This window comes from Agaricus bisporus (assembly GCF_000300575.1).
Source record: "Agaricus bisporus var. bisporus H97 unplaced genomic scaffold AGABI2scaffold_1, whole genome shotgun sequence".
Classification (NCBI taxonomy): Eukaryota; Fungi; Basidiomycota; class Agaricomycetes; order Agaricales; family Agaricaceae; genus Agaricus; species Agaricus bisporus.
This window is the reverse complement of record NW_006267344.1, coordinates 2,824,144-2,849,671: the sequence shown is the minus strand read 5'-3', so window position 1 is coordinate 2,849,671 and position 25,528 is coordinate 2,824,144. Positions and strand designations below refer to the sequence as shown.

The window sequence follows — 25,528 nt, the reverse complement described above, 5'->3', positions numbered from 1 at the left end:
GGAATGATGGTTGAAGTTGAATGAGACTGAGAGCTAAGCGAGGATACTGAATGGAGGCCGTGCGTACCGTGGGACGGAAGATAATGAGGTCATATCAGGAAGCGTCAAAGGTTGTCCGGCCAGAGCTGGGTGCGGTGGCGGATGGGAGGAGGGAGGACGATATGAGGGCGGAGGTGGCAAGGGCTGGGAAGAAATGGGGCCTGCCGCTAGATTGGGATGCAAATTGGTCGTGGGCCGCTCAGAATCAGAACAACCCTGGGCGCTTAGCGTGGTCATCCCACCGGATTGGCTGTCAGGCATAAATAAGATGCAAATAAAACAGAATAAACGGGGCTGCGCGGTAATGTAGACGCGACGAGGAGAGTCGAATAGCGTTTACGTCAGCTCGCTGCTCTCTCCATAATGTCTGTCCGGGCTCTCGAATTCTACGCGGGCATCGGTGCGCACACTCTCAAAACCTTTCAGTCTCGCTAAACATACGTTCCCAGGTGGCCTGCACTTGGCTCTCCAGCGCAGCTCAGTCCATGGCTCCGTCGTCCAGGCGTTTGACTGGGATCGAGTGGCCTGTCAGGTCTATCGCATCAATCACTCCCCCGATATCATCAAAAATGTCCTGGTCCTCTTCTCTCCTCCTGCCTACTTGCTAATATCCGTCCACTTCTTAGACCGACATCTCCAAGCTCTCGGTGACCCAGCTTGCCAATTTTAATGCGGATTTCTGGCTTCTCTCTCCTGCCTGCCAACCGTACACCGTTCTCAATCCCAACGCGAAGGGAGCTACTGACCCCCGCGCTCGGTCCTTTCTCTATCTTGTGCAAGATATACTACCTCAACTCGCAAAAATGAATGCTCTGCCTTCCCGGCTTTTGGTCGAAAATGTTGCTGGCTTTGAGGTGCTTCATACCATCAATTCACTCGCCCGACCTCATTTAAGTCTCCGCTCTCCCTCGGCAAGACTTCTTTTACCCGACAGACACTTGTATCCGCTATGCGATCGCTTGGATACCGCACTCTCGAACTTCTCTTGACTCCGCTCCAATTTGGCGTTCCGAACTCAAGACTACGATACTACTTTCTCGCGAAAAAAGATCCCTTGCGTTTCGCCCATACCGGAAAAGAAGATATTGATCGTATTTGGCGACACATACCTGGACAGGGAGAAGATTGGATTGACGATCGTTTTGATGACTCCAAGGAACGCAACAGGGTTCATATTCCTCGTCTCAATTCTTACCTTGACACCCCAGCTGAAACAGCCGACTATTACACAATACCCGATAAAGTTCTGTTCAAGTGGGGTAGTCTCTTTGACGTGATATATCCATCTTCCTGCAGATCCTGTTGCTTCACCAGAGGTAGACACAATACTTCTCGTTCCATAACAGGCAATATCATATTCAACTTTATGGGTCTTCAGGTTACACGCAACTCGTTCGAGGAGCTGGATCAATCCTTCAAATGAATGAAGACCTCGATGTACGTTTCAAAACCAAAAAAATATTCGCATTTAATACGTAGCCGATTTATAACTCCGCCAATCAGACAACGACTGTATTTGATGAGTTCGCCGTTGCTCGTCCCGACAACCCAGACGCCGTGCGGATCTTGGATCCCCTCAGATTACGATACTTCTCTCCCGAAGAACTCCTTCGACTGTTTGGCTTTAATCCCCGTATAGATTCACTCGAGCCAGCCTATTTCAAATGGCCTGACACTAAAGTCGTTAGACTTCGGTCTCAATACAGACTTATTGGGAATAGTGTTAATGTCACGGTTGTACAAGCCCTTATAGAGTATCTGTTCATTGAATGAAAATCTCGGAGACAATATGAAGGCTTTATATAGAGTATGAGGGCGGCATGGACCGTCTTACCCCATGGTGAAGTATCACTGAAAATCTAAAGCAAAAACGAAACAAACAAAAAAACTAACTTCTACTTCTTAAACAGCTTGTACAAGGTAAAATCACCGATTTGTCCCCAAACCTTTCAATTCCGAAGAGAAAGGGAGTCAATATATTGGATCAGAGTTTGGGGTAAACGAGAAGAGGCAGGGAATGCATAATAGGGTGAGAAAAAGAAGCGACTGCGTGTGTTTCGTAAAAATTACAGAAAAGGGTTTTTGCCGAACAAGCCACTGACATAAGGATGGAAACCACCTGGAAACCACACTCAAACGATCTTGGAAAACGATGTCATATCATTCATTTTAGAGTCTAGACCTTCTGCAATATAGATAATGAATTACTTAGTCGTGGTGGTTTTCTTATAGACTTTGTTAACCGGTGATGATAGAGGTTGTTATGATCACGGTGGCTCATTTACTTAATACTTGGCAGAGTTTAATAGGGGATCGATCATAAACACGCGTGCTTACCCCGTTTCTTCGCTTCTTGACAGTTCTTGACGCGTTGAATGACCCTCACAATTTCAAGTTTTGAGGCTGCAACAGTTAATTAGAGTGTCCAACGAGAGTCGTTTTAGTTCAAATTGAAGGACGTGGTCCCATGGATATTATTGAACATTGATCGGTATCGAACTGTATGACATCCGGTTTACCGGGCACGCGATCGTAACACATGCATCCTTGCACTGGTATCAGTCCTTAGGTGGAAACAGAACCTGTCACTCCTCCAAACACATTAATTCAAGATGGCTGGTGGACGTAGAATATTCATAATTGGCGCAGGATGCACTGCGTTCATAAAGGCAAGTTTAAGCTTTCCCCAAATTTAGAGGACATTATTCATTTAGTCACCGAATTTAAACAGCCGCGAGGCAAGAGGACGACAGAAGACGTAAGTCATTGTCGGCAGAAATGTTGACTTTGAAAGCGCCTGATGATGATGATGTTGATGATGATGTTTCTAGATGGGATTGGAGGCTGCTACAAAAGCTCTGCTAGATGCAGGTACGCTGCTTTGACTAACCGCCCTGGTCACTGCTCTTAATAAGTTCCCACAGGAATTACCTACGACGAGATTGAAACTGCTGCCGTCGGTTACTGCTATGGTGATTCTACATCTGGACAAGTAAGTCTGCATTAAGCTGCTGCCGTCACACCCGCATTTGTTAAATGCTTTCTGTGTCCGACAGCGAGCACTCTACAACCTCGGGCTCACAAACATACCTATCGTCAATGTCAACAACAACTGCTCAACCGGTTCCGCTGCGCTCTTCCAAGCCAGCAATGCCGTCAAATACGGTCAAGTCGAATGTTCACTCGCTCTCGGATTCGAACGTATGAAACCCGGCAGTCTCGGTACAAATTTCCCTGACAGACCAGGACCTACTATGCTTATCGGTCAACGTTCAACTGAACTCGAAGAGGAATTCGGTGACAATCATGGACCTGGTGCGCCTAGAATGTTTGATAATGGAGCGATGGAATATTTTGCGAAGTATGGTGGTGGTGTGGACCATTTGGCTATGATAGGTGGGCTTGATTTCTCTTCTTTGAGTTGGGAGAACATCATATTGAAATTATGATAGCGTCTAAAAATCATAAGCATTCCATGAATAACCCCTACTCTCAGTTCCGGGATGGCTGGAGTGTAGAGCAGGTCAAAGCGGCTCCCAAGATCACTCGCCAACTCACCAAATTCATGTGCAGCCCTACGTCGGTTCGTTCATATCTCTTCCCAAATATTCAACATCCTCATCTTTACTATCTCCTTTATGAAGGACGGTTCTGCGGCGTGTGTCATTGCTTCGGAGGATTTCGTCCACAAACATGGTCTTGAGAACCAAGCTATTGAAATTGTTGCCATAAATATGGCTACAGATGGTCCTGAAACTTTCGAAGGCAGTAGCCCGATGAACGTCGTTGGCTATAGTATGGCAAAGACTTGCGCAGACAAAACTTTTGCAGATGCTGGATTTGGACCTGGTCAAGGTAGGGATCAAGTCGGAGTCGTTGAATTGCATGACTGTTTCGCAGCAAACGAGGTATTTACTTGTCCAATGCGGGTTAACAGGATGCGCCTCTAATTACCTGTGCTGTTTAGTTGATAACGTACCCCGCTCTTGGACTCTGTAAAGAGGATGAAGCTTGTAAAATGGCAGAGCGAGGCGATAATACCGTATGTTCCTTCGCATGTTCTCCTTGTTTCCTTGTTCACTAATGTCCGTAGTACGGTGGTAAATACGTCGTAAATCCAAGCGGTGGCCTCGAAGCCAAAGGTCACCCTCTTGGCGCAACCGGCCTGGGCATGCATTTCTACATCACGATGCAGCTCCGTGATTGGGCTGGACCTATGCAGGCTCCTGGACTTTTCGATACATCTGATCCGCGCGGTAAATATGGTCTAGTCCACAATGTTGGACTTGGAGGTGCTGTTGTGGTCTCACTCCTGCGAAGGCCCGAGTTCTATAAACCCGGTGGGCCAGATGGAAGATCAAGGCGAGTGTTGTTGAATTCACTAGACTGAGTTGCTCATTTTCGTAGGTTGGGTTATAATCATGCTCATGAGTGCAAACCGGTTACTATGGCCGACGTAGATAAGGTCAAGTCGAAGAAAGACTCTCCATACGTCCTGCATCATGCCAAGCTTTGAAATTATTAACGGGTTGCTTCTATGCTTCTTTTCTTCCTTTCGTGTACGAATAATAAATCTGTACTTGGTTGTTTAAAACTGGTCGATATCTTCCTGCATAGTAGGTGGTTCACAAGGGTACAAAAGTCAATTACAAGAGATACTTCAATCATCAGCCTATCGGTCGTGTAGCAAGCGACATTGTTTCTCGAATGTTGTATTCCGGAAGTTAGATGATGACTTGTTAATTTCCGCCAGTCCAGCTGAATCAATCCAGTCAGATAACATGCTAAGCCTCAGAATTTGAAACTAGCACTTACACCGCAGGTCCAGGGATGGGATACGCCTGACATATGCAAAGATATCAGTACAGAAACGACTGTGGATTGAACAAGGTGACGACTTACGCCATTGTCTATAAGAGAGAGCGAGAGTGTCAGTTTAATTTAATCATAATCAAAGTATCGATCTTACTGGTGTAAACGTCAAAGACAAGTCCTGGAGTGTTTGGAGTATACGCTCCGGGGAAGGAGACGAATGATGTCGGGAAAGCATTTCCAGAACCAGTGACCTCAACTTGGATGCACGAGGGATATAATTGAACACCGGGATACGTATAAGCTGCGTGCAGGGCAAGGCTAAGAACAATTCAGTTGTTAATCTTCTTTACTGATACTCGGAGGATAGCCTACATCTCATGACGGATAATATATTGGCCGGGCCTCAGATTTCGAGGAATCGTGAATGTATATATACCGTTGTCGGCGTTAAGTTTGTCGGCTGCCGCCCATCTGCCGGAGGAATCTTTGCCTGATTCGGCGACCTTGAAAAATACCGCACTATTTCCCAGTTAGTCTCCGATAAAATCAGGTAAAATAAAATACACAGGGCGCTTACCTGGTCCCCGGGTTCCACTTGGTGATATCGGAGGGAGCACGAGCCATGTAGGTTATCATAGGTCCTTTGTGACTGTCAGGCCAAAGGGTCCAGTTCAATTTGACCTGTGAACCGGCGGCAACTCGACCAAGAATAGGAGCGGGGGCAGAGCCAACATAGTTGGAACCACCTGCACTCCAACCATTACATTGGAGGCTGCAACGATGATTATCACACGCATGAACTCAAAAACTGTACAGCTTACTCAATGAGCGAGACATCCTCAACGGGTCCGTTCCCGGGAATTTTTCGCACAATACGCTGGGGGGGAGGGTTGTAATACCTGGATCAAAGTAATGAAAATCGATATAACATGAGTAGCCGGACAGGGACGCACGGGTCAGAGTAGGGCAAGTAGCCAGTGTATTTGGTCGAGCCCAGCGTAATTTCCTGGACGTATCCATGGGCATCTACACGGGAGATGACACCCAAGAGGGCGATGGCGATGGCACAAACGAATTTGAACATGTTCGAAAGGTTCTTGTTAGGCATATGCTACATGCAGATCTCTTAAATACCCAAACGTCTGTTGTTGACCGGTCGAGCATACTTTGTCGATAGTTCCCGCCGGGCCGTGGTATACAACATTGTATAGCATGGGATCAAGCAGTCCGAAACGTCAGGCGACTCAATATATGTCTCGAAGTCCAAGACAAGGCGCGTCAACTTGATGGATAGTTGTCGATAAGGATAGATTTTCCGCGGAAGAGCCGTCGAAATTAATGTCTGAAAAAACAAATGGCCGGAGTTACACTGTTGCAGGAACCCATAGAGTTGCAGCCAGAGGAAGGATTTAGTCCGGTTGCAAGATGAACGTTCACAGAAGGCCTCCGGGCGACAAAGCGAGTAAAGCGAAGCGGTAAACCTCGGAAAATGTCTGGAAAATACAAGTGTCAAGGCTGCCAAAGATCTCCAACAGGTTTTCGAGTATAGTATCATATCACCGATAATATTTCTGCCCAGACATATTTGGCCTAAGAGTGCCAAGAGTTTTTAGCATATGACGTCTCCGGGTCGAGTAGGCGCGAATGATTTTTCCCAGGAATCCCGAAAGGGAGATGTGTGGAAGGGCCGGTGAGCCTAACTTACTGCTCCAACAATAAGTACTCTTCGCCGCATGAAACTCTGTCAGTTTTCAACTCTCGGTACCGAGCTGGGTACGAAAAGCATCTTTCTGTCGCCGTGCTCAGTTTGTCATTCCATGTACTGCGGCTGTCGCGCTGCGGACATGATCGTTGAGGAAAGTATGCTTGTCCGGGCTGGAAGAATGTTTCGGTCAGGTAACCTCAAACACAAAATCTCAAACGGCAGATGATAGGAAACCATGAGGTCAAACTGGGTTACGCGAGAACCGAAATATAGGACATGAGTCAAGACTCTGCACGAGTAAGTAGATGGGGTAAGTTTGTTCTCACAAATGAAGAGTTGAGGTAAAAAAACAGACCAATGATCTTGCTCGGCTAGCCACTGGTATGCACTAGGTTGTACGAGCCAAAAGGCGTGCAGAAGGTTAAGGGAGGTCCGAGCTCATTGCCATCCGAGGGGCCACATGGCTGACGGAGATGAACGATGACGTCAAAGCCGCGTGACCACACGGGCGGAACGTGGTGGTTGTGATCGACAAGTTCATAAGTATTTGAGGGCCTGAGGCGCAAACCTCCGTGTCGAATATGGCTAAACATCACAGAAGAAGGTCAATGCGCAAGACAGTCTTTGACCCAGATGACAAGGGTCGCGTCAAACACTCTACAATCGGTGTCTGGGACCTTTATGAAGAAGTCGCCCCACGTCTCGCCCTAAGGGGATGGCCAACTTTTCAACCCGTGCTCGATGTCGTTGAAAATCTTCCTTATGTCTGGCGTATGCTCATCGATGTCGCGTCAATCCGCGAGTGCAACTATCTTCTGTTTGCGTATCTCGTCATAGAGCTTACCATGTCACTTCTTCCTGCCCTTTCACTATGGTGCGCCGCTCTACCCATTTCTGCGTTAGAGAACGAAACCCAACTCACATAAAATCTCAGGTATTCCGGCCAGCTCCTTTACATTGTAGGTGTATACTAATATTTGTGTATCCGGTTTAGCTTTAGATTTGATTACAGGTTCAAATTGCTGTGGAGCACAGAACCGTAGACAAGACTCTTCTTTTTCAAGTTGCCACTGGCCGATTCGCCTGCTCTCTCATAACGCGTGTACTGCGTTACACGAAGCAACGTCTTGCAGTGCCTCTCAATACCCGCATTAAACAATTCTATTCAGTGCACATGTTCCACGCTATGGCTCGTCTTGACCTCCCGACCTTTGATGACCCGAAGGTCCAGCGACAGCTAGAATTGTCCTTTCCGACAAGCTCTCGATCAAGTATTGCATGGGACACAGTAACCATGATCCTTCATCTTATATCAACTGCCATACAGCTCATTTCACAACTATCGGTCCTGATTCGTGTGCTCAACGACCAACGAGATGGGCCTTTGCTTGCGTTCCTCAGCTTCTCCGAAGCATTGTTTCAACGAGGTGCCGTTCGCGAGCCTTTTTTCCATCGGGGAGGTGTGCCGTCGGTTCACTTTTATCTACCACGAGTCAGTGGAGTCCCATTGATTATCTGACATTCGCTCCACAGTCTGGGCTGCCACGACTCGAGACGCTGACTACATCCGGAATGAAGGATTGAAGCGTGCTGTCCATAACTCTGAGCATCGCAAGGAAATTGCAGCTGGTGGAATGTGGCCTTATCTTCTTCAGCGTACGTCATTTCGACTGTATTCAATTTATGAGAGGTTTATATCTTTCTGTCGCAGAGTATAACATAGGCGTTGACCGCATTAAGGATCGCGCAGGTGATTTTTGGATGGCAGCGGCTACCAGTAGGGCAAAAGGTCGTCTGAGTATTGTGAGTTTGCTACAGGATCCGTTTAAGGAGCTCCCTCAGGCAAGTCGTCTCAGTCGTCTAGCTGATCATTTTTAAGCTCATTTCTGTTTGCTATGACAGATTGTGTTTACTCTCCGTGCCATCCAATATCCCGCCTCTATTCCGATCTCTTTGGCTTCCTTGAATTTGATAACACAGACTACTCAATCATTCACCTTCACATTATGGAGTCTCTTTTCTGAGACAGATTCGTTTGCAGAGAAATTGTTGACTGTGAAACGACTCTACGAAGTAACAAATATTCCAAATCACATTGTGGATGGTAAAGATTCCTTTCCAGAAGACAGTGGAGATCTCAGGCTAGGATTGAGCATTGAATTTAGGTGAGTTCAAATGCTTTACACGAAAAAGAAAGAAGTGTCATGACGTGTGTGCCTGTATCTGCAGAAACGTCAGTTTCCGATACCCCGGATGCGAAGATTGGGCTCTCAAAAATGTCTCATTCCGTATAGAAAAGGGCCACTTATGTGTATATCTTTTCCCTTCATTGGTACTCCGATAAATACTTACTCTTTCAGGTCATCGTTGGCGCGAATGGCAGTGGCAAAAGCACGATCCTCAAGTTGGTTTCACGTCTTTATGATCCCACTGAGGGAAAAATTCTCATTGACGACCGCGACATTCAAGAACTCAAGCTTGATGATCTCAGACGTGCAACTTCCGTTCTCTTTCAAGATTATACCCATTTCCCTCTGTCGGCGAGTAAAAGCACTATTTCCAGCTACTTTTACGTGAACCATCGGTCTAGATTGCTGACAACATTGGCCTGGGAGCACCCATTGCACCACACGCTACCAACGTGGAGTATATTCAAGAGGCAGCCAAGTTAGGAGGAGCAAGCGACTTCGTGGACAAATTACCAGAGCGATACCAGACATATCTCGAAAGACCAGTTAAAGATTATTACTCTGGTTTACCAGAGGGAACTACCAAGTATGTGTTGTCATCATTTTCAGTGTCTAGCATCTAATTCTTAGCTGCCTACAGCATCTTCGGACGTGTTGTGGACTACGGTGCTGTGAGGAATATGATGGAGCGAGAGTCTGCAGGCCCCAAAAGGGGCATTTCTGGTGGTCAGGCTCAACGAATCGCATTGTGAGTATATTGAGTTGGAAATAAGTTGCATTCATATTTCATCGCGCTTAGGTCCAGGACATTCATGAAGTCGGTTGTTGCGGATCGCGAGGATGAAAGTTCGGGCATCGGTTTACTTCTATTCGATGAGCCCTCGGCGAGTCTAGACCCCACTGCAGAGCATGGTAAGATAGCTTGCTGGTGTCCCTACATCGTTATTTAGATTTCCATCTAGATCTTTTTGAGCGCTTGCGTCAACTAAGAGGTAGTAAGACAATGGTTTTTTCTTCTCATCGTTTCGGCAAGTTAACGCGACACGCGGATATCATACTGTGAGTCTTCAGGTTCATATTTTTGCCCATACATTAACGAGAGGCATCTAGATTCATGAACGACTCTGCCATCGTTGAGAAAGGAACGCACGAGACACTGATAAAAAAGAATGGCGAGTATGCAAGGATTTGGATGTTGCAAGCACAGGCGTTCCTCTAGGTCACTCTTGAGACCATGGCTATTATTCGTCCCTTGGTCGCTTAAAGGATCCCGGGACTCGGTTCGAGCAATATTTATTATGCTCACGAATCTACCTGAACAACTAATCATGTCTTTTCCTAATTAATGTGCTTTATTTATTTGAACATTTTTCCGTTTTCAAATATGTCCTGTAGACACTCCCCCCAAATTGAATATTTACACACATTGAGAATGGATCAACCGATCAAATTATTGTTGCGATCACAGCCTCATTGTCACCGCCGGCGAGAATGATCGACCCGATCATGCCCTCGTAAATTTTGGCTATGGTCCGCGGGGCAATGGTTATAAGTATCTGTCCGTTATTCGGTGCACGGCCTACCTAGCCCCCCATACCCTCTCTGGACTACCGGTTATCCAAACTACTTACATGGTAGGTCTATTCCACGCGCTTAGGACTCTTTCAAGTATCTGATTTATCTGGGTATAACCCTTGACAGACTGCCATGCACAACCTAGAGATGATTCTCTCGTCAAATATCCCCCCCACTCGTGACGAGGCCACGTCTGTAAAAGGCCTACTGGATGGAGAAGCAACGACGCTGTCTGCTTTGATGGAGGATATTGCCCACCTTCAGAATCGATTACACATTCTACGCGAAAGGTACCAGGATTCCCATGCGAAGGTTCAACGATACCAAGCTGTCCTTTCACCGGTTAGGCTCTTGCCTCCGGAGCTTGTGAGGAAGGTTTTCCTCCTCTGCACCGAGGATTCAGCCACCGAGCTGATGACTCTCTTGTCCAATACGCCGCCATTATCGCTCGCACAAATATGCTCTGGATGGAGAGAAGTTGCTCTCGCCACTCCTGAGCTATGGAAAAACATCGCATTCCGGGGTGACTCAACAAATGGCATCGCGAACTTCAAAAACCTGATGCAGCTTTGGCTGAGCAGGTGCCATACAACCCCAATCGCGCTGACATTGTCTTTGCAGTCTCAGACAGCAATAGATAATCTGTTGCTTGATGTTGTCGCGCCATATTCAACTAGTATCGAAACCCTAGAATTGCACCTGGAGACAGCCCTCTTTGCAGCGTTCGCAGATTTTCCACCGGAAGCGTTTCCTCGTTTACGTTGTATCCGATTTCACGGCACTCGAGTCGAAAATAACACTTCACGGGGCGGATTGTGCCTTTGGGACCCAGTTACTGCGCCGTTTCAGTTCGCACCTCAGCTAACTGACGTTTTCGTCTCCATCCCCGAGACGAAAATCAACTTGGAGAATTTAAACTTGCCTTGGTCACAACTCTCTAGTCTGCACTTAGCCGAAACTATCGTCACCTCCACTGCATTTCTGCGAATCCTGGCGGCTGGAAGTAACCTAGTTTCGTGCTCCGTACGTTGTGTATCAGAGAATGTAACCACCTCCGCCGACAGTGACATTATTACACTTCCCTTCTTGACATCGTTATCCCTCTTTATGGAAGCGGGCAATCTGGCAGAAGTCCTGCGTAACATATCAATTCCTGCAATCAAAACACTTTCACTGCGTCTAGTGCCACACGAAGTTTGGTATCCGGACGCTCTTATACAGCTTGTCTCGCGTTCACAATGTCATCTCGACCGCTTGTCATTGTCCGGCCTGTCGGTTGACCGGGAAGGGTTTATAGCACTCCTAAACGAAATGCCAACACTGCAGATGCTCGACGTCATGTTTGTGTCTTTCCTATCGGACGATGTCTTAGACTTTATGACTCCCGTCTCTATCTACGAAATACCGGTCCTTCCGTTGCTCAAAGTGATGAAGTGGAGGGAAATATCTTTGCAATGCTCTTCTGAGAGCATCCGGCAGTTTATTATTTCCCGTGGATGGCCAGTAGGGGAGCAGGTAGGAAGAGCGCGCCCTAATGTCAATCGTTTGGAGCGTATGATCATCAAATCGACAGTAGGACATTTTGGATCAGACTGGATGAAGAATTTGGAGGAATTTAGATTCCGTGGGCTGGACCTATGCTATGGTGTACATTAATTGGATTCATTTGTTGTGTATGTTCCTGTATAGATTATTCTTAACTTGCAGTGTTGTGATCCTGATTGACTCGGAATGCGACCCTGAGAAGCTAATCCCCATATATCCTGAGCAAGTTTTCCCCTTTTCTTCATCTCCTACCTCGACGCGAAGGTCGAACACGCTCGAAACAACCCTCACAGGTTGTCAAGCATTGATTTATCTCCTTTTAATTCATGACGCTTGGCCTCTACCGCCTCACCTCGGTTGACTACGGCCATTTTGTCCTCACATAAGTAATTCGTTGCTGATGCTCCGTCCTCTTTCTCGACCTTCGACGGTTTCAAGACATCCCGGACGCCTTCACAGACAGTTTAGTGGCACTTCACATGATGCTCAGGTATTCAAGAAAAAACCATTGCCGACATCTATCCCATCACCAAGGCCCACTCTATCGCGGCAGTTGCTGGAAAAAGAGCACACATATCCACCAAGAGAGTTTCAAGGAGTCAGAACTATTGAGAATAAACGTAGGTTTTACTGGAATATTGGAGCATTTCCCACTGAACTGGTTTTCACTTTTCCTCTCTAGCTAAAAGGAATGAAGTGGGTGTCCAACTGCTCTCGCGTCAGCTGCACTCTCAGCTCTTCAAAAATACCTCCTTTCCCCATCCTTCACCCGCCTTCGTTCAAATTGCAAAGGAGCACCTAGCCATGCATGGCCTAGACCCCGGCCAAGGATCGAAACTCGCTGACACAGGTTTCCGTCTTCCTCCTCTGCAAGGGAACAATCTCGACGAGCATTTCTATCGCCTTGGCTCTCATACGGCCGAGCCATGGCTCCATCTCGCCAAGTCCTTCTCAACTTCCCAACTTCCACCCAAACCAGAGCACTGGGAAATTCGAAGTGGATGGACTAAATATACGTTTGTACCCGATGGGGCGAGCTACAGTGAACCTGTGGACTATCCTATGCACGACGGAGAAGCCGAACAGGTGCTTTGTTTTGATGTGGAATCATTGCCAAAGTATCATCCGTACGCTATAATGGCATGTGCCGCGTCGCCAAATGCTTGGTACTCGTGGATATCACCATGGTTACTTGAAGAGTCGCAGAATTCTAAGCAACTCATTCCTTTGGGTGACCCAAGAGTATCCCGAGTTGTTGTTGGACATAATGTCTCGTATGACCGGGCACGCGTATTGGAAGAATACGATATTAGCGGAACGGAGACTCGATTTCTTGATACCATGGCGCTACATGTTGCTGTGACTGGCATATCTTCGCATCAGCGACCAGAATGGATGAAGTATCGCAAATCGAAAGAAAAACAAGTCGAGCAACGCGAAGAGGCAACAGAGGTCATGTATGATCTTATTCGCCAAGTCGAGGAACGAGAGAAGGAAGAGGTCGATCCGACCAAGAGGGAAGAAATGCAGCGGGTCCGGCAGGAAATGCTAGAAAGTGTCAGCCAGCTCAGTGACGATGCGGAACAATTGATACAAGAAGACAGTGAGGTTACCATCGAGAAAAGATGGGAAGAGCTCACGTCGGTAAACTCCCTCAGAGAGGTGGCAAAGCTGCACTGTGGTATTACGATGGACAAAGAGATCCGGAATGATTTCATGACGTCGACACCCCAAGAAATTAAGGACAATATCCATGACTATTTGGATTATTGTTCCTCGGATGTTGACACTACCCATCGTGTCTATGCCGTTGTGCTTCCGGCTTTCTTACAGGCTTGCTCTCATCCCGTATCTTTTGCTGGCGCTTTAGAAATGGGTTCGAGCTTTCTCACTGTGAACCAAGAGTGGGAACGCTATTTGGAGAGGGCAGAAGGTGTTTATAGGCAAATGGAAGAGGGCGTCAAACAGAAGCTGAAGGAGTTGGCAGAAAATGCACGGCCGCTGATGGACGAGCCAGAGAAATGGCAACAGGACCCTTGGTTCAGTCAATTAGATTGGACTCCTAAACAGGCAAAAGAATCTCGTGGTATAACGGTCCAACCACAGGTCTATTCATCCTATCTATCACCCGTTCTTACTGCTGACTATTGAATCAGGAAACTGGGCTGGATCATCCAATTACCGAGGACCAGTTGCAAACACCTTCTCGACAGCCCTCTTGGTATCTAGATATTCGTTCTGATCCCCTCACTGAGAGGACTTTGGGACGCATTCTTCCTCTCCTACTCAGGATTTCCTATAAAGGTTTCCCCGTCACTTACAACAGTAAGGACAAATGGCATTATCTCAATGACGCGGGTGAAGTTTCTCGTTTTGAGACTGCTACACAGCTCAAAGCCAATAAAATTTTGTCGAGACGCCATGTCATCTCATGGTTAGCACAAGGTGTACTTTCATCAGCCGATTCTGAACTGGTAGAGCAAATATCTCAGGGCGATGATACCCCAGACATTCGCGAGAAGATTTTGAATCTCGCCGAAGAAACGATGCGAAAAGCGAATGCGACCACGGATCCTTGGTTTTCTCAGCTTGACTGGAGCGAGGTTGAAGTATGCTCGCGGAAACGGGTACGGAAACCTAAGCCCGTTAAACCTCCTCCTGTTTATTGGCCAAAATGGTATTGGGATGCCACAAAACCAAAGAAAGACATGCCCCCCGGAAGTCTCGACATTACAGTTCGTAATCGGATTGCGCCACTCCTGCTACATCTGTCATGGTTGGGGTGGCCATTGTTCTATTCTCGCCAGCACGGTTGGATCTTTCGAGTGACTGCCGATGGTCAATATTCAACTCGCTCCAGCCCCTTGTCCTTTTACGATGACGCTGATACTGCGTTGGCGGATATGGCTTCGAAAGAGGGCTGTCGGTTCTACAAACTTCCACACAAGGACGGTGAGAAGGCCAACGTTGGCAATCCTCTCAGCAAAACTTTCATTAAGTTCTCACAGGACGGAACCTTGCGGAGTCCCGGAGATGAAGCGAAAGAGGCTCTTGATATGAACGCCCAGTGCAGCTATTGGATTAGTGCGCGAGATCGTATCATGAATCAATTGGTTGTTTGGCAAGACAACTCAAACGACCTTGGTTTTTCTGCTTCCTCTCCCGATGGAAACAAGCTAGGAATTATCGTACCTCAGGTCATCACAATGGGTGCGGTCACACGACGAGCGATCGAAAAAACATGGTTGACTGCGAGTAACGCGAAGAAAAATCGCGTTGGGTCGGAATTGAAAGCTATGGTCAGGGCTCCGGAGGGTTATGCGATCGTAGGTGCAGACGTGGATTCGGAGGAATTGTGGATTTCAAGTTGTATGGGCGATGCACAATTTGGGCTGCATGGGGCAACGGCCCTCGGATGGATGACTTTGGAGGGCACTAAGGCGGCAGGAACCGACTTGCATTCCAAGACTGCCAGTATCCTAGGGATCTCGCGTGATGCTGCCAAGGTCTTCAATTATTCTCGTATCTATGGTGCTGGACAAAGGCATGCTTTGCTGCTGCTTCTGCAATCCAATCCGTCTATGAATGCTGAGCAAGCACAGAAATTGGCGCAGAATCTCTACGCATCAACCAAGGGCAAAAACACCCATCGTACCGATTTTTTCAATCGTAAATTTTGGTATGGTGGATCCGAGAGTTTCGTCTTCAACAAACTTGAAGAAATCGCGCTTTCCGATAACCCACGAACACCTGCTCTGGGATGTGGGATCACTCATGCTCTCTCAAAGAAATACCTTCCAGAAACCTTTGGTTCGGATTATATGACTTCACGTATCAATTGGGCTGTTCAGTCCTCCGGTGTTGACTACCTCCATCTTCTAATCGTTTCCATGCAACATCTCATCAAAGAGTACGACATTCAAGCTCGCTACCTTATCTCAGTGCACGATGAACTACGGTACCTTGTAAAAGAGGACGATAAATACCGTGCTGCTCTTGCACTTCAGATTGCCAACTTGTGGACGAGGAGCTTTTTCGCATACAAGTTGGGTATGGACGATCTTCCCCAAGGAGTCGCTTTCTTTTCTGCCGTCGATATTGACCACGTTCTACGTAAAGAGGCTGATATGCCTTGTGTCACACCATCACAACCGAACCCGATCCCGCCTGGCGAGACCTTGGATATAAAGCACGTATTGGAGAAAACGAATGATGGGTCTCTGATGCGAGATGGAAGTCCTATGCCCGCTGGACCATTGAAGCCAGAAGAGTTTGAAGGTCATTTAGATGGATACGTTCCAGCTAACCAGTTGATCCACCGATCGAAGAGTGCAGCCTTTTTAAAGTCGCAGGCTACAGCTGATTTAACGGAGATCAAGGGATTGGCACAGACTGAGTCAGGGAAGAAGCATTATAAATCTTATCGCCCCAAGTCGAAGAAGAAGAAAATACCCCTCGGAAATGGGAACCTCGATTGGTCGGAAATGGTGGAGAAGTTGCTACAGCGATGTGGTTAGAGTTCCTGCTTTGGTTGTCCTTTATGCTGCATGCTTTCTGTTTTGTCGTTCAATTTCGCATGTTGCTTTTCAATTTTTATGCACGCTTTCTTCTGACATTAAGTTATTATGTATCATATTCAACCTACCTTATGTAATTCGATAGTGCATTGTACTCCTGCCTGGTTCCAATAATGAACAAAGATACTTGTTAATGTGCCAATCTAGACGACCATTGAAATGAACTATTATACCGGATACACTCTGTAACTAATCCTGAGGGGGCACGTAGGGTTCTACCAGCATTTTGCTGAATTCCGTGAGTTTTTCCGGACCTCGTACTTCGTCTGTCATCAGAGGAAGTAAGACGATGTGGAAAAATTCATCATAAAGTTCATGAGCTTCATTAAGATACTTTTGTTGCATCTTGTGGCGGACGCTACAGTTTTCACAATTTGAATCTGGTGTGCTTGAGATTAGCATGGCGCTTGAGAGACAAGATACAAACGTACTTTTCTTGGGGAAGAGTAATTGATTGACAACGATGTTATGTGTGTCAATTTCATAGGTGGTGAGCTCTTGGACGAGACGCTCCGTCTCGTAGAGCGATAAGAATTCCGATATACAAACGCAGACAAACGTCGTCTTCTCCTGCGAAATATTGTTGGTATTGATACCTGATGAAGGAGAAGATAGAAAACACGAACCGGATCCTTGAACTGTGAATTCACTTCTGTGATGATAGCCCTCATCGACTCTAGTTTAGCAAACATATCCTCCTGACTACCAGCATCCCCACCCATTATGGAAGACATCTAAAGGAAGAGGATTAAGAAGAATATGAAAAGAATTTAAAAACCGGGACGCACTTGATTGATCATCGGACCGAAACGAGAGCCCAGACTACTGAGTTTTCCCAGAGCCTTTTCCAATACGGTAGGGAAGGATAGGAAACGAAGTGTATGCCCAGTGGGTGCGGTATCGAATACAATGACATCGTACTCCATCGACTTCACATGTCTAAAGAACCGAATCAGCACTTGTCCTTACGATATCGGAAAAGTTTACATACTTCATGATTTCTGCGAAACCCATAGCTTCATCAACACCTGGAATAGCAAATGCTAGATCCTGCATCATAGATCCCATCATACCATTCTGGTCCGCTGAAGTGAAATATATGTGTGGAGCAAGTGGAACAAAGTTTGAGCGTCTACGTACAATTTTCGACCATTTCTTGAATTGCACTCGTCGGATCGATCTCCATAGCGTGGAGATTTTCGAAGCCGTTAACCTTGGTTGCATCCTTGCCAAATTTCTGGCCAAAAGCATCCGACAAGTTGTGTGCCGGATCAGTAGACTAGATGTCCACGTCAGTCGCAGCATGTGAGGTATAGCGAGGACCGAACATACGATCAGCAGCACGGACTTGCGAACTTTCGAAAGTTGGATAGCTAGTGAACACGATGTTGTAGTTTTACCTTCATGACAGAACATCTATAAGCAGAGGAAGGATCGGCAGCTGGAGCATACTGACCTACACCACCCTTGCCACCTATTAAAGTATTAGCCTAGCTGAAGCACTGAGCGAAGGCGGCATACCACAGAATATCCATCGCAGAGTTGTCTGGTCGAGAACGTTTTGTAGAGTCGGGGGAAGGAGTTCTGGGTCGGACATGGTGATGGGAGAGATCAAGGCTTTTCTCCGCCCATGGCCTCTCTCCACTTCCACGGTATTTCCTTCCCTCCTCCTCACCCTCGTCTGCTCACTTTCCACAGCCCTTTCGCTCGTCAATCAGCAGCGCAATGCATACGGTCTGCGCTACAATGACCATGCAAGATACAGGTGGGCTACTCGACCGCTCAACTGGGAGATGAGCGTTCTTAACCTTTGCCAGAAAACACTGCGCAAATCGCACCCATCGCCTCCGCTCCAGCCTCAAAATGACGCATGGAAAGGGTCGCGATTTTAAGAAATTGCCTCCCATTACGCCAGAGGTCATAAAGGAGGGACAGTCAGTCCGGCCCTTGCATCTATAGCACTGATCTCTTAACTGTGTTCCCTAGTCTCCAACTACTGTTGTTCGAGGCCGAGCGTGCCTGGTCTTACTCTCAAGAACTTATCAGTCAAGCTCTCCTGCCAGCCAACAAAGATCGTGCAAGTACCCTGCGCCATTCTGCAACTGGCCGTTTTCGTCGTGCCGTTCACTGGTCCACGCAACTGTTATCTCACTGCCAGGCTCTGTATACCAACTCTCGTATTACGGTGGCAAGCCTACTCGAAGTAACAATATACACCATCATCATGAATGGACGTTTCCTGCGCTTCAGAGAAGAATTCGAAGATGCAGTCATGCAACTCAGTGTCGCCCGATCCCTCTTGGATGAGCTCGCGTCTGCCGCACAAACCAGTAGAGAGCAAGCACTCGCTGTTCTCTTTGCCGACGAGATCGGCCCCGAAATCCGTTATTGTGCTCATGAACTCGGGAGGACCAAGTCCTATGATGTCGATGGTATCGTCGCCGAAATAGCGCCAAAATACCAAAACTCCATCGTCGAAGGTTGTGACGATCTCGTGAAAAAGCTTCATAGCGAAGGTCGCGGTGGTGAAAAGGGCGGTCTTCCTCAGAAGCTTAAGCCATTGTTTTGGGAGGACCAGCCTGTTCCCATCAGAAATCCTGAGCTGGTTGATGTCCTGCTGAAAGTTCAAGAAGCCGAAGGCAAACTTGCTAGCCAAACCACTGGAGACTCAACCACTGATGGTAACAAGTTGGTCAAGGAAAAGCAGTCAAAAAAGGGTGTTGCTGCCTATGATGCTATCCTCTCTACTCTCAGCGATGCGGAAGATGTCGCTAGAAAACTAGTCGAAGTTCATCAGGTAGGTCATTTTATCTGTTTTTGAAAACAAGTTCTAACATTGATTAGTTGAGCGGTGGATCGGCCTCCAACACAGCAAGTGGGAGTCGCGATATCCAGTTTGTACATGCATATATCGTCTACCAACTTCTCTCTCGCCGTATCCAGCGTGATCTTTTGTTGGCATCCGTGCTTCTCGCATCTCAAGGCCACTTCAAGGATTCCTCCACCCACACCGTTAAGCACAAACAAGTTGATATGCGTTTGTATCCTGCTGTTGTCAAACTCCTAGATACCGTTGTACAGAGTTTGGATCAAATGCGGACTCTCAGCATCGTGGACGATAATCCTGACTTAGCTCATGCTGTTGAAGCAAGGTCAACCTTCACCAAAGCTCGGAGGTATGTGTTGTAACCTCGAGGTCATCGTTTGTTTTAGCCTGAATGTGCTTCAATAGATGTCTCTTCCTTGCCCACTGTTATTCTCCTCTCAAAAAATACGCAGAAACACTCGCATTGCTCCAGCGTGCTTCAATTCATATTCGTGAAACATCCAGCACCCTCTCCATCCTCATACACGACCCTATCTCATCCGATACCAACAAGACATCGAGTTTCTTCTCCCTTACACCTGCTGACGTCAAATCGATGGAAGATCAACTCGCAAGGGATTCTCTTCAATACAAGCGTGATTGGTTCAATCACAATGGGGGTTCAACCACCAGGGATCCAAAGGATTATGAGAAACCCACATTCTTCAACATCGCTCTGAATTACGTTCCATTAAACATGGATCAATTGCTCCAGAAGGCCGGAAAAGAATCTCTTCCACCTGCGCCAGCTCCTTCGACTGTTTCCTCTAAAGCCGCTCAAGCTGAGAACACGATAGAGAAGAAGGCAGTCCCGCGAACAAAGGTTGAGGAAAGTCGTCCCGAAACTCCCGAGAGTGAGGCGCCCACCCGAGGTGGTATCAGTAGTTTGTTAGGAGCTTGGTGGGGAAGGAGCTGAATGTTGCCAAAAATCTCGAAGTCTGTGTAGGGATATGTAAGAGGAGAAATATATACAACAACCAATTCTGCTTCTACAAAGACAGCGACGACTGACACAACACTTAAATACCATGGGATTGGCAGGTTCCAATTGAATAACCAAAGTTGACTTTGTAAATAAATAGAACTACAATGAATTTATACAACTAACGAGAGTAACAGAGTAACCGAAGGGATCGAAGCAAAGTCAGAAGGATCAGCATGACTCTAAAATCATTTGACGATTCTGTACAACAAGTACAATAAAAAAGATGTATAGGTAGAGAGAGGAAGCACATCGCAAGAGCCAAAAACGAAATAAGACAAGGTTCCGCAGAAAAGAATAATCATTCGTCATCGCTAGGAGTTAGATACTCTTCATCGCTCAATACCTGTTTCCGCCCTGCACTCCGTCCGCGTATAGGCGGCGGTCGATCGTCATCTTCCATGGGGGTCAAAGCCGAATCATACGATCCTGATGTCGACCCAGTTTGGGTAATACCAGTTGCTGCTACTGGTGCACCAGGAAGTCCAGAGCCCACGAAAACGCGGTTGAACGTCGCTATAAATATTTTCTCCATCTCCTCTGCATCGACGTACACCCAAGATCCTTCCTGATTATAAGTTCGCGCATTATTGAACATGAGCTTCCAGTCGTCCCTGTATGCTTGCAAGGTTTTATAGAAATTGCTGTTGGCACGTTTGCGCAGATGGGAGAGTGCGATAGGCTGTGTAATAAGCTGATAATAATCGGGGTAGTCCTATCAGAAACAAAAAACGCTCAGTAGCAGTTTGCATAGCAGCTGAGAAGCCGACGTACCCTTTTGTCTGGTAACTCCCGGAAAAGCTCGCAACGTTTCCGCCCAGTCTCATCTTCGCAAGCAAGCACTGCTTTATGACACTCTGCAAAGCCTTTCTTCATCCGTTCGCGTATGGCAGGAGGAATGTCATTATTGGCCTTCCTACGTCGTTTCTATATATATGAAATGGATTAGTCAAAAACCAGCTAACAGGAGAGAAAACCTCGAACCGGATCGTGATCTTCATCTTCATCCTCAGCGATGGAGGGTGTTACAGACATTGATTTCTGCCCGCGTTTTCGCTTCGCCCCGGCGTTGTAATCTTCCACTTTGTTCTTACCCTTCTTCACCTTGCGACCGCGACTATCATCCGATACGGGTGTGCCACGAGCAGAAGCCTCAGCATCCTTTAGGAGTTTGTTGTTGAGCCTCCGGTCCTTCTTTTCCTTGGTCCGTTCAGAAAGCTCCTGCAAGTCCTCGCCATCTTCCAGCGCCTGTTTCCATCATTAAACAAGCACCAGACTTAATGATAACTGACACTCACCATAGCCCACGCATCATCACTTAGTCCATCATTATAACTGACCACATTCTTCCTCCGATGACCTCGTCCCTCGATGATCTCTTCTGCCTCTTTGACTTCGAAGGGCTCGTCTGTCTGATAACACTCTGGCAACTCCTCAAGTTGCATTAGCGATGGCAACGGTTTACCCCTATTCCCAGCGGCACGCCAAGCCTCCATAGCCTTACGTTCCCGTTCTATGTCAAGCTGACGGAATACTCTTCCCTCATCCTCGGTGCGGGCAATAAGCTCGTTAAGCTCATCATCATTCATATCGCCAGCTTCTTCGTTCTCTTCCTCTTGGTCAGCTTCCAAAATAGACCGCTAATAACATTCATATGATTAACGAGTTTGAAACAGAAAACAGGCGGTCAGACGCACCAAAAATTCCTCCTGTTCCTCCTGGGTCGACTTGTTGTCAAACTTGCCGGCCTGGATAACTTTGTCATCTATATCGAGTTTGAACCTTGCTCGCTGATACATTGCTTCCTCTACACTCTTCTCCGTGATGAAACGAAGAATGAGCACCGCTTTGGTTTGACCGATACGGTGAGCACGATCTTGTGCCTGGAGATCGGCGTGGGGGTTCCTATAAGTAATAATATATCAATGGCAATCCATCTGACGCCAACAATATCTATTTACCAGTCAGAATCAAAGCTGTAGAAATCATCAATTCAATAAGTATACATCATACACTTGACTTGAAATCGACTCACATGATGACAGTGTCAGCTGTCTGCAAATTGAGACCCAGGCCACCAGCCCTAGTCGACAGAATGAAGACCTTGTACTCTGAATCTGTGGCGTTGAAAAGTTGTACGAAAGAAGCACGCTCTTCTGTCTTGGTTCCACCATCCAAACGAAGGTACTTCCAGCCTTGCATCTTCAAAAAATCTTCCATGATATCCATGACCTTTGTCATTTGGAAGAAAATCAGAACCTGAATGAAACATCAGCATCATGTAAACTAAACGAACAAGTAGAGGTCATACTCTGTGACCAGTGGAAAAGAACTTGGGAAGAACACGGTTGAGTAGTTCGATCTTTCCAGATGTACGGATCAGTTTATCGTCCACATATCCACTAGGGCTGATCTTGTCTTCCACGCTCTCAAAGAGAAACGGGTGTTGGCAGATTTTCCGTAATTGCATGAGCTCATTACTCAAACCCAAACCTTTCATACCAGCAGCTTTCCTATAAGAAGACAACAGATTACTACTCTATCCGCGGACAGAAGTTAGGCCACTTACCCCTTAGTTTCCTTCCCGTCGGCAATCATCTTATACTTCTTCATCTGCTTGTACAACTGACTTTGAAGCGCACTCATTCTAATCTTGATAACCTTCTCAACTTTGTCTGGCAACTCAGACTCGACATCTTTCTTGAGACGCCTGAGCAGGAACGGACGCAGCACCTTGTGCAGGCGACGAATAATGAGGAGCGCCTCTTCTTCGTTCAACTCAATCTTCTCTCCAGTACCGGAATTAGCGAACGGAGTATTGAACCATTCATCAAACGATTTGACCGAGTTAAATATCCTAGGAAGCACGAAATTGAGTAAAGCCCAAAGTTCCGGGAGGTTGTTTTGCAGTGGCGTTCCGGTGAGAATAAGACGGTAGCGAGAGTGGTAGTAAGTTGTTAAGGTCTGAACGAGCTTGGATTGGGTGTTCTTCATCCGATGACCCTCATCTACGGGCATATATGAGCAACGAAAATAGCGAACAACTCGATAAAAAACCGACCGATGATCATGTGAACCCATTTGATCTTACTGAGATGAGGTCTGTCCTTGATGATATACTCATAGGTAGTCAACAAGACCTGGAACTGATTCATGCGCAACTCCGCTTGCAGAGCTCTCCGCTGGGTAGGATTGCCTTTATAAGCAATCATCCTGACTGAAGGTGCCCATTTCGCGAATTCTCCAGACCAGTTGGTCATGGTCGACAAAGGCACAATGACTAGATAAGGTCCTCGTTGCCGTTTTACTTCGATCAAGAAGGTTACCAGGGAGATGGTCTGAATAGTTTTACCCAGACCCTAATCAAAGTTATATGAGACTTTGTAGTAGAATCAACACATATAAGAACTCACCATTTCATCCGCCAAAATACCATTAAGCTTGTTGTTGTACAAGCTGACCATCCACTGTAAACCTTTGAGCTGATATTCCTTCAACGTACCACCAACAAGAATGTTGGGTTGTCTGGCAATCTTCTCTGAAATACGATGCGCAACCGCATAATAATCGACTTTCTTGTCGCTAGTGGCTTCCTCATCGAAGACTTGAGCGCCGAACGTTGCTTCCGATGTCGGTTCAGTGTCATAATTCTCATACACTATCCCTCCTTCATTCTGTTGTTGAACAACGGCCTGCGCGAGGGAATCCAAGAAAGAGTCAGTCTGGCGAAGTAGATGAGTGATACGGGTATCTTTGGCAGTATCGATGAGTTTCATATACGCCTCTTCATCATCAGCTTTAAGAGCCTTCAAACGTTCCTTGGCAAGACGCTCGATACGTTTCTGCTCCTCCTTCTCAGTGTAGACATGGAATTGCAACACCGCACGACCAATGCGCGCGACACGTTCCTGGGCATTGCGATTGGAGGCAACAACTTCGCGGCCATGGTTGCAAATGATGGTGAGTTGTTCGACATGTTTGTGCTTAGCACGACGTTCTCGCTCCGCACGCTGCCGACGCTCCGAATTTTCCGTGGCGCGAGCGTCACGAATAGTCGGTTTACGAGTACGACGGAAGTCGAGCCGGTTGAGCGGAAGCATAGAACCGTGGTTGAGACGCTCCGCTACCATTGCTCGCATCGCACGTTGCTTGTCAAGGACACGCAATGACTTAAGTTCAATAAGGGCTCGAAGCTTCCCATGTGCAGTGGCAGGTGGATGGATAAGGGAAGTTAAAGGATTAGAGTTGTTTTCCTTGTCTTCCGTTTTGTCGTCCTTCACCTCGACATCGACATCGAAAGCACCATCTCCCATGGTCGAAGGCATGGTTTCGAGTTCCCGTATTCGTTGCTGAATGCGAGCTTCGATAAAACGGTCACGTTCATTCAGAATCTGATGAGCATCGAGACCGGCCGGCATAATGGTAGGGATTAGGAGACGTTGAAGGCGAGTCGCCAACAGAGGGGGGTCATTGTCGGACGTGCGTTTTAAGTGGGTGAAGGGATGGCGAAATGCGTTGTAGGGGTATATTCCAGAATTGACTTTGTCCTCTAAAAAAGGGCCTTTCGGGAGGTCGGCGGGATTAATGGGTGCCACATCCATTTCCTCAGCCTTGATATCCTCTGTGCCGGTGGTTACTGGGGGGGTTGCAGGCAGACTGGCTTCGCCTTTGGCTGACTTGACTGCTGCATCGACAATTTTGTTGGGGATGGAGGAAGGTTGAGCGACTTTCTCAAGGTCTGAGATAGCAGTATTTTGAGTACGAATGGCTTGCTGCATGGACTCGGGAAGGGGCATTCCACGACTGAGAAGCTTGAAGGCCTGTATCTGTGCACGGAGAGTAGCTATTTGATCTGGCGTAAAGGATATGGGTGTCTGATTGGCTGCCGGAGGTTGGGTTGGGGGAGGTGCGCCAGAGGTTGAAGTAGAGGTGCCATTAAGGTGAGGACCATGTCCATTGGTCATGGTAGGCTGTTGGGACTGATGGAGGAGTGCCTGATGCTGGCTCTGATTGCGGCCTTGCACTGTAAGTGTTTGAGTATGAGGATCGGTACGAGCATGAAGGGGAATACGAACTTTGGCCAATAGCTGCAAGGTATTTCAAAATGTTCTCTGCTTCATGGGGATTCTTCTGTTCTGTGGGGTTTTTACGGAGGAAGGAGACGCGCTGCATGAGCTGCTGGACATCGGGCATGGACTGTTGTCGCTGTTGAGGATGCTGCTGGAGAGGCGCTTG

General features: G+C 47.1%; 9 protein-coding genes across 9 annotated transcripts; 6 read left to right on the top strand and 3 right to left on the bottom strand.

Annotated features, from left to right (window-relative positions):
* Nucleotides 1-363: 363 nt before the first annotated feature.
* Nucleotides 364-1,879, top strand: AGABI2DRAFT_198459 (hypothetical protein). The gene is made up of 6 exons (XM_006454767.1): nt 364-439; nt 489-610; nt 666-893; nt 956-1,355; nt 1,418-1,476; nt 1,543-1,879. The coding sequence occupies exons 1-6, from the start codon at nt 403-405 to the stop codon at nt 1,810-1,812; spliced, it is 1,116 nt and encodes a 371-aa protein (XP_006454830.1). The 5' UTR covers nt 364-402; the 3' UTR covers nt 1,813-1,879.
* Nucleotides 1,880-2,591: 712 nt separating this feature from the next.
* On the top strand, nt 2,592-4,649 carry AGABI2DRAFT_190063 (hypothetical protein). The gene is made up of 10 exons (XM_006454766.1): nt 2,592-2,708; nt 2,771-2,797; nt 2,871-2,910; nt 2,964-3,031; nt 3,096-3,435; nt 3,492-3,622; nt 3,684-3,947; nt 4,007-4,081; nt 4,133-4,401; nt 4,447-4,649. Exons 1-10 carry the CDS (start codon nt 2,652-2,654, stop codon nt 4,553-4,555), a joined length of 1,380 nt encoding a protein of 459 aa, XP_006454829.1. The 5' UTR covers nt 2,592-2,651; the 3' UTR covers nt 4,556-4,649.
* On the bottom strand, nt 4,621-5,959 carry AGABI2DRAFT_198453 (hypothetical protein). Its single transcript, XM_006454765.1, has 8 exons — nt 5,808-5,959; nt 5,676-5,753; nt 5,432-5,626; nt 5,227-5,373; nt 5,009-5,172; nt 4,942-4,949; nt 4,855-4,880; nt 4,621-4,797 (listed from the first exon to the last, which is right to left on the bottom strand). Exons 1-8 carry the CDS (start codon nt 5,936-5,938, stop codon nt 4,779-4,781), a joined length of 768 nt encoding a protein of 255 aa, XP_006454828.1. The 5' UTR covers nt 5,939-5,959; the 3' UTR covers nt 4,621-4,778.
* A 1,208-nt stretch (nt 5,960-7,167) lies between these two features.
* AGABI2DRAFT_182792 (hypothetical protein) lies at nt 7,168-10,154 on the top strand (the record flags this gene model as incomplete). The annotated part of the gene is made up of 13 exons (XM_006454764.1): nt 7,168-7,433; nt 7,494-7,518; nt 7,572-8,019; nt 8,093-8,215; nt 8,271-8,401; nt 8,462-8,724; nt 8,789-8,870; nt 8,920-9,099; nt 9,150-9,334; nt 9,389-9,496; nt 9,548-9,660; nt 9,711-9,807; nt 9,859-10,154. The coding sequence occupies 13 exons, from the start codon at nt 7,168-7,170 to the stop codon at nt 9,965-9,967; spliced, it is 2,130 nt and encodes a 709-aa protein (XP_006454827.1). The 3' UTR covers nt 9,968-10,154.
* Nucleotides 10,155-10,244: 90 nt separating this feature from the next.
* On the top strand, nt 10,245-11,982 carry AGABI2DRAFT_190060 (hypothetical protein). Its single transcript, XM_006454763.1, has 2 exons — nt 10,245-10,382; nt 10,450-11,982. Exons 1-2 carry the CDS (start codon nt 10,380-10,382, stop codon nt 11,977-11,979), a joined length of 1,533 nt encoding a protein of 510 aa, XP_006454826.1. The 5' UTR covers nt 10,245-10,379; the 3' UTR covers nt 11,980-11,982.
* Nucleotides 11,983-12,268: 286 nt separating this feature from the next.
* Nucleotides 12,269-16,385, top strand: AGABI2DRAFT_114559 (hypothetical protein; the record flags this gene model as incomplete). The annotated part of the gene is made up of 3 exons (XM_006454762.1): nt 12,269-12,488; nt 12,551-13,974; nt 14,025-16,385. 3 exons carry the CDS (start codon nt 12,269-12,271, stop codon nt 16,383-16,385), a joined length of 4,005 nt encoding a protein of 1,334 aa, XP_006454825.1.
* A 133-nt stretch (nt 16,386-16,518) lies between these two features.
* AGABI2DRAFT_190059 (hypothetical protein) lies at nt 16,519-18,068 on the bottom strand. The gene is made up of 9 exons (XM_006454761.1): nt 17,967-18,068; nt 17,902-17,919; nt 17,778-17,845; nt 17,586-17,724; nt 17,437-17,530; nt 17,234-17,384; nt 17,072-17,179; nt 16,877-17,015; nt 16,519-16,825 (listed from the first exon to the last, which is right to left on the bottom strand). Exons 1-9 carry the CDS (start codon nt 18,040-18,042, stop codon nt 16,635-16,637), a joined length of 984 nt encoding a protein of 327 aa, XP_006454824.1. The 5' UTR covers nt 18,043-18,068; the 3' UTR covers nt 16,519-16,634.
* A 7-nt stretch (nt 18,069-18,075) lies between these two features.
* Nucleotides 18,076-20,299, top strand: AGABI2DRAFT_182788 (hypothetical protein; the record flags this gene model as incomplete). The annotated part of the gene is made up of 6 exons (XM_006454760.1): nt 18,076-18,097; nt 18,144-18,210; nt 18,263-18,379; nt 18,432-19,242; nt 19,290-19,621; nt 19,678-20,299. 6 exons carry the CDS (start codon nt 18,076-18,078, stop codon nt 20,225-20,227), a joined length of 1,899 nt encoding a protein of 632 aa, XP_006454823.1. The 3' UTR covers nt 20,228-20,299.
* Nucleotides 20,300-20,386: 87 nt separating this feature from the next.
* AGABI2DRAFT_215383 (hypothetical protein) lies at nt 20,387-25,498 on the bottom strand. Its single transcript, XM_006454759.1, has 12 exons — nt 25,369-25,498; nt 23,707-25,316; nt 23,355-23,652; nt 22,863-23,301; nt 22,605-22,806; nt 22,329-22,552; nt 22,255-22,269; nt 21,991-22,198; nt 21,592-21,933; nt 21,278-21,541; nt 21,068-21,220; nt 20,387-21,008 (listed from the first exon to the last, which is right to left on the bottom strand). The coding sequence occupies exons 1-12, from the start codon at nt 25,484-25,486 to the stop codon at nt 20,595-20,597; spliced, it is 4,287 nt and encodes a 1,428-aa protein (XP_006454822.1). The 5' UTR covers nt 25,487-25,498; the 3' UTR covers nt 20,387-20,594.
* Nucleotides 25,499-25,528: the final 30 nt, after the last annotated feature.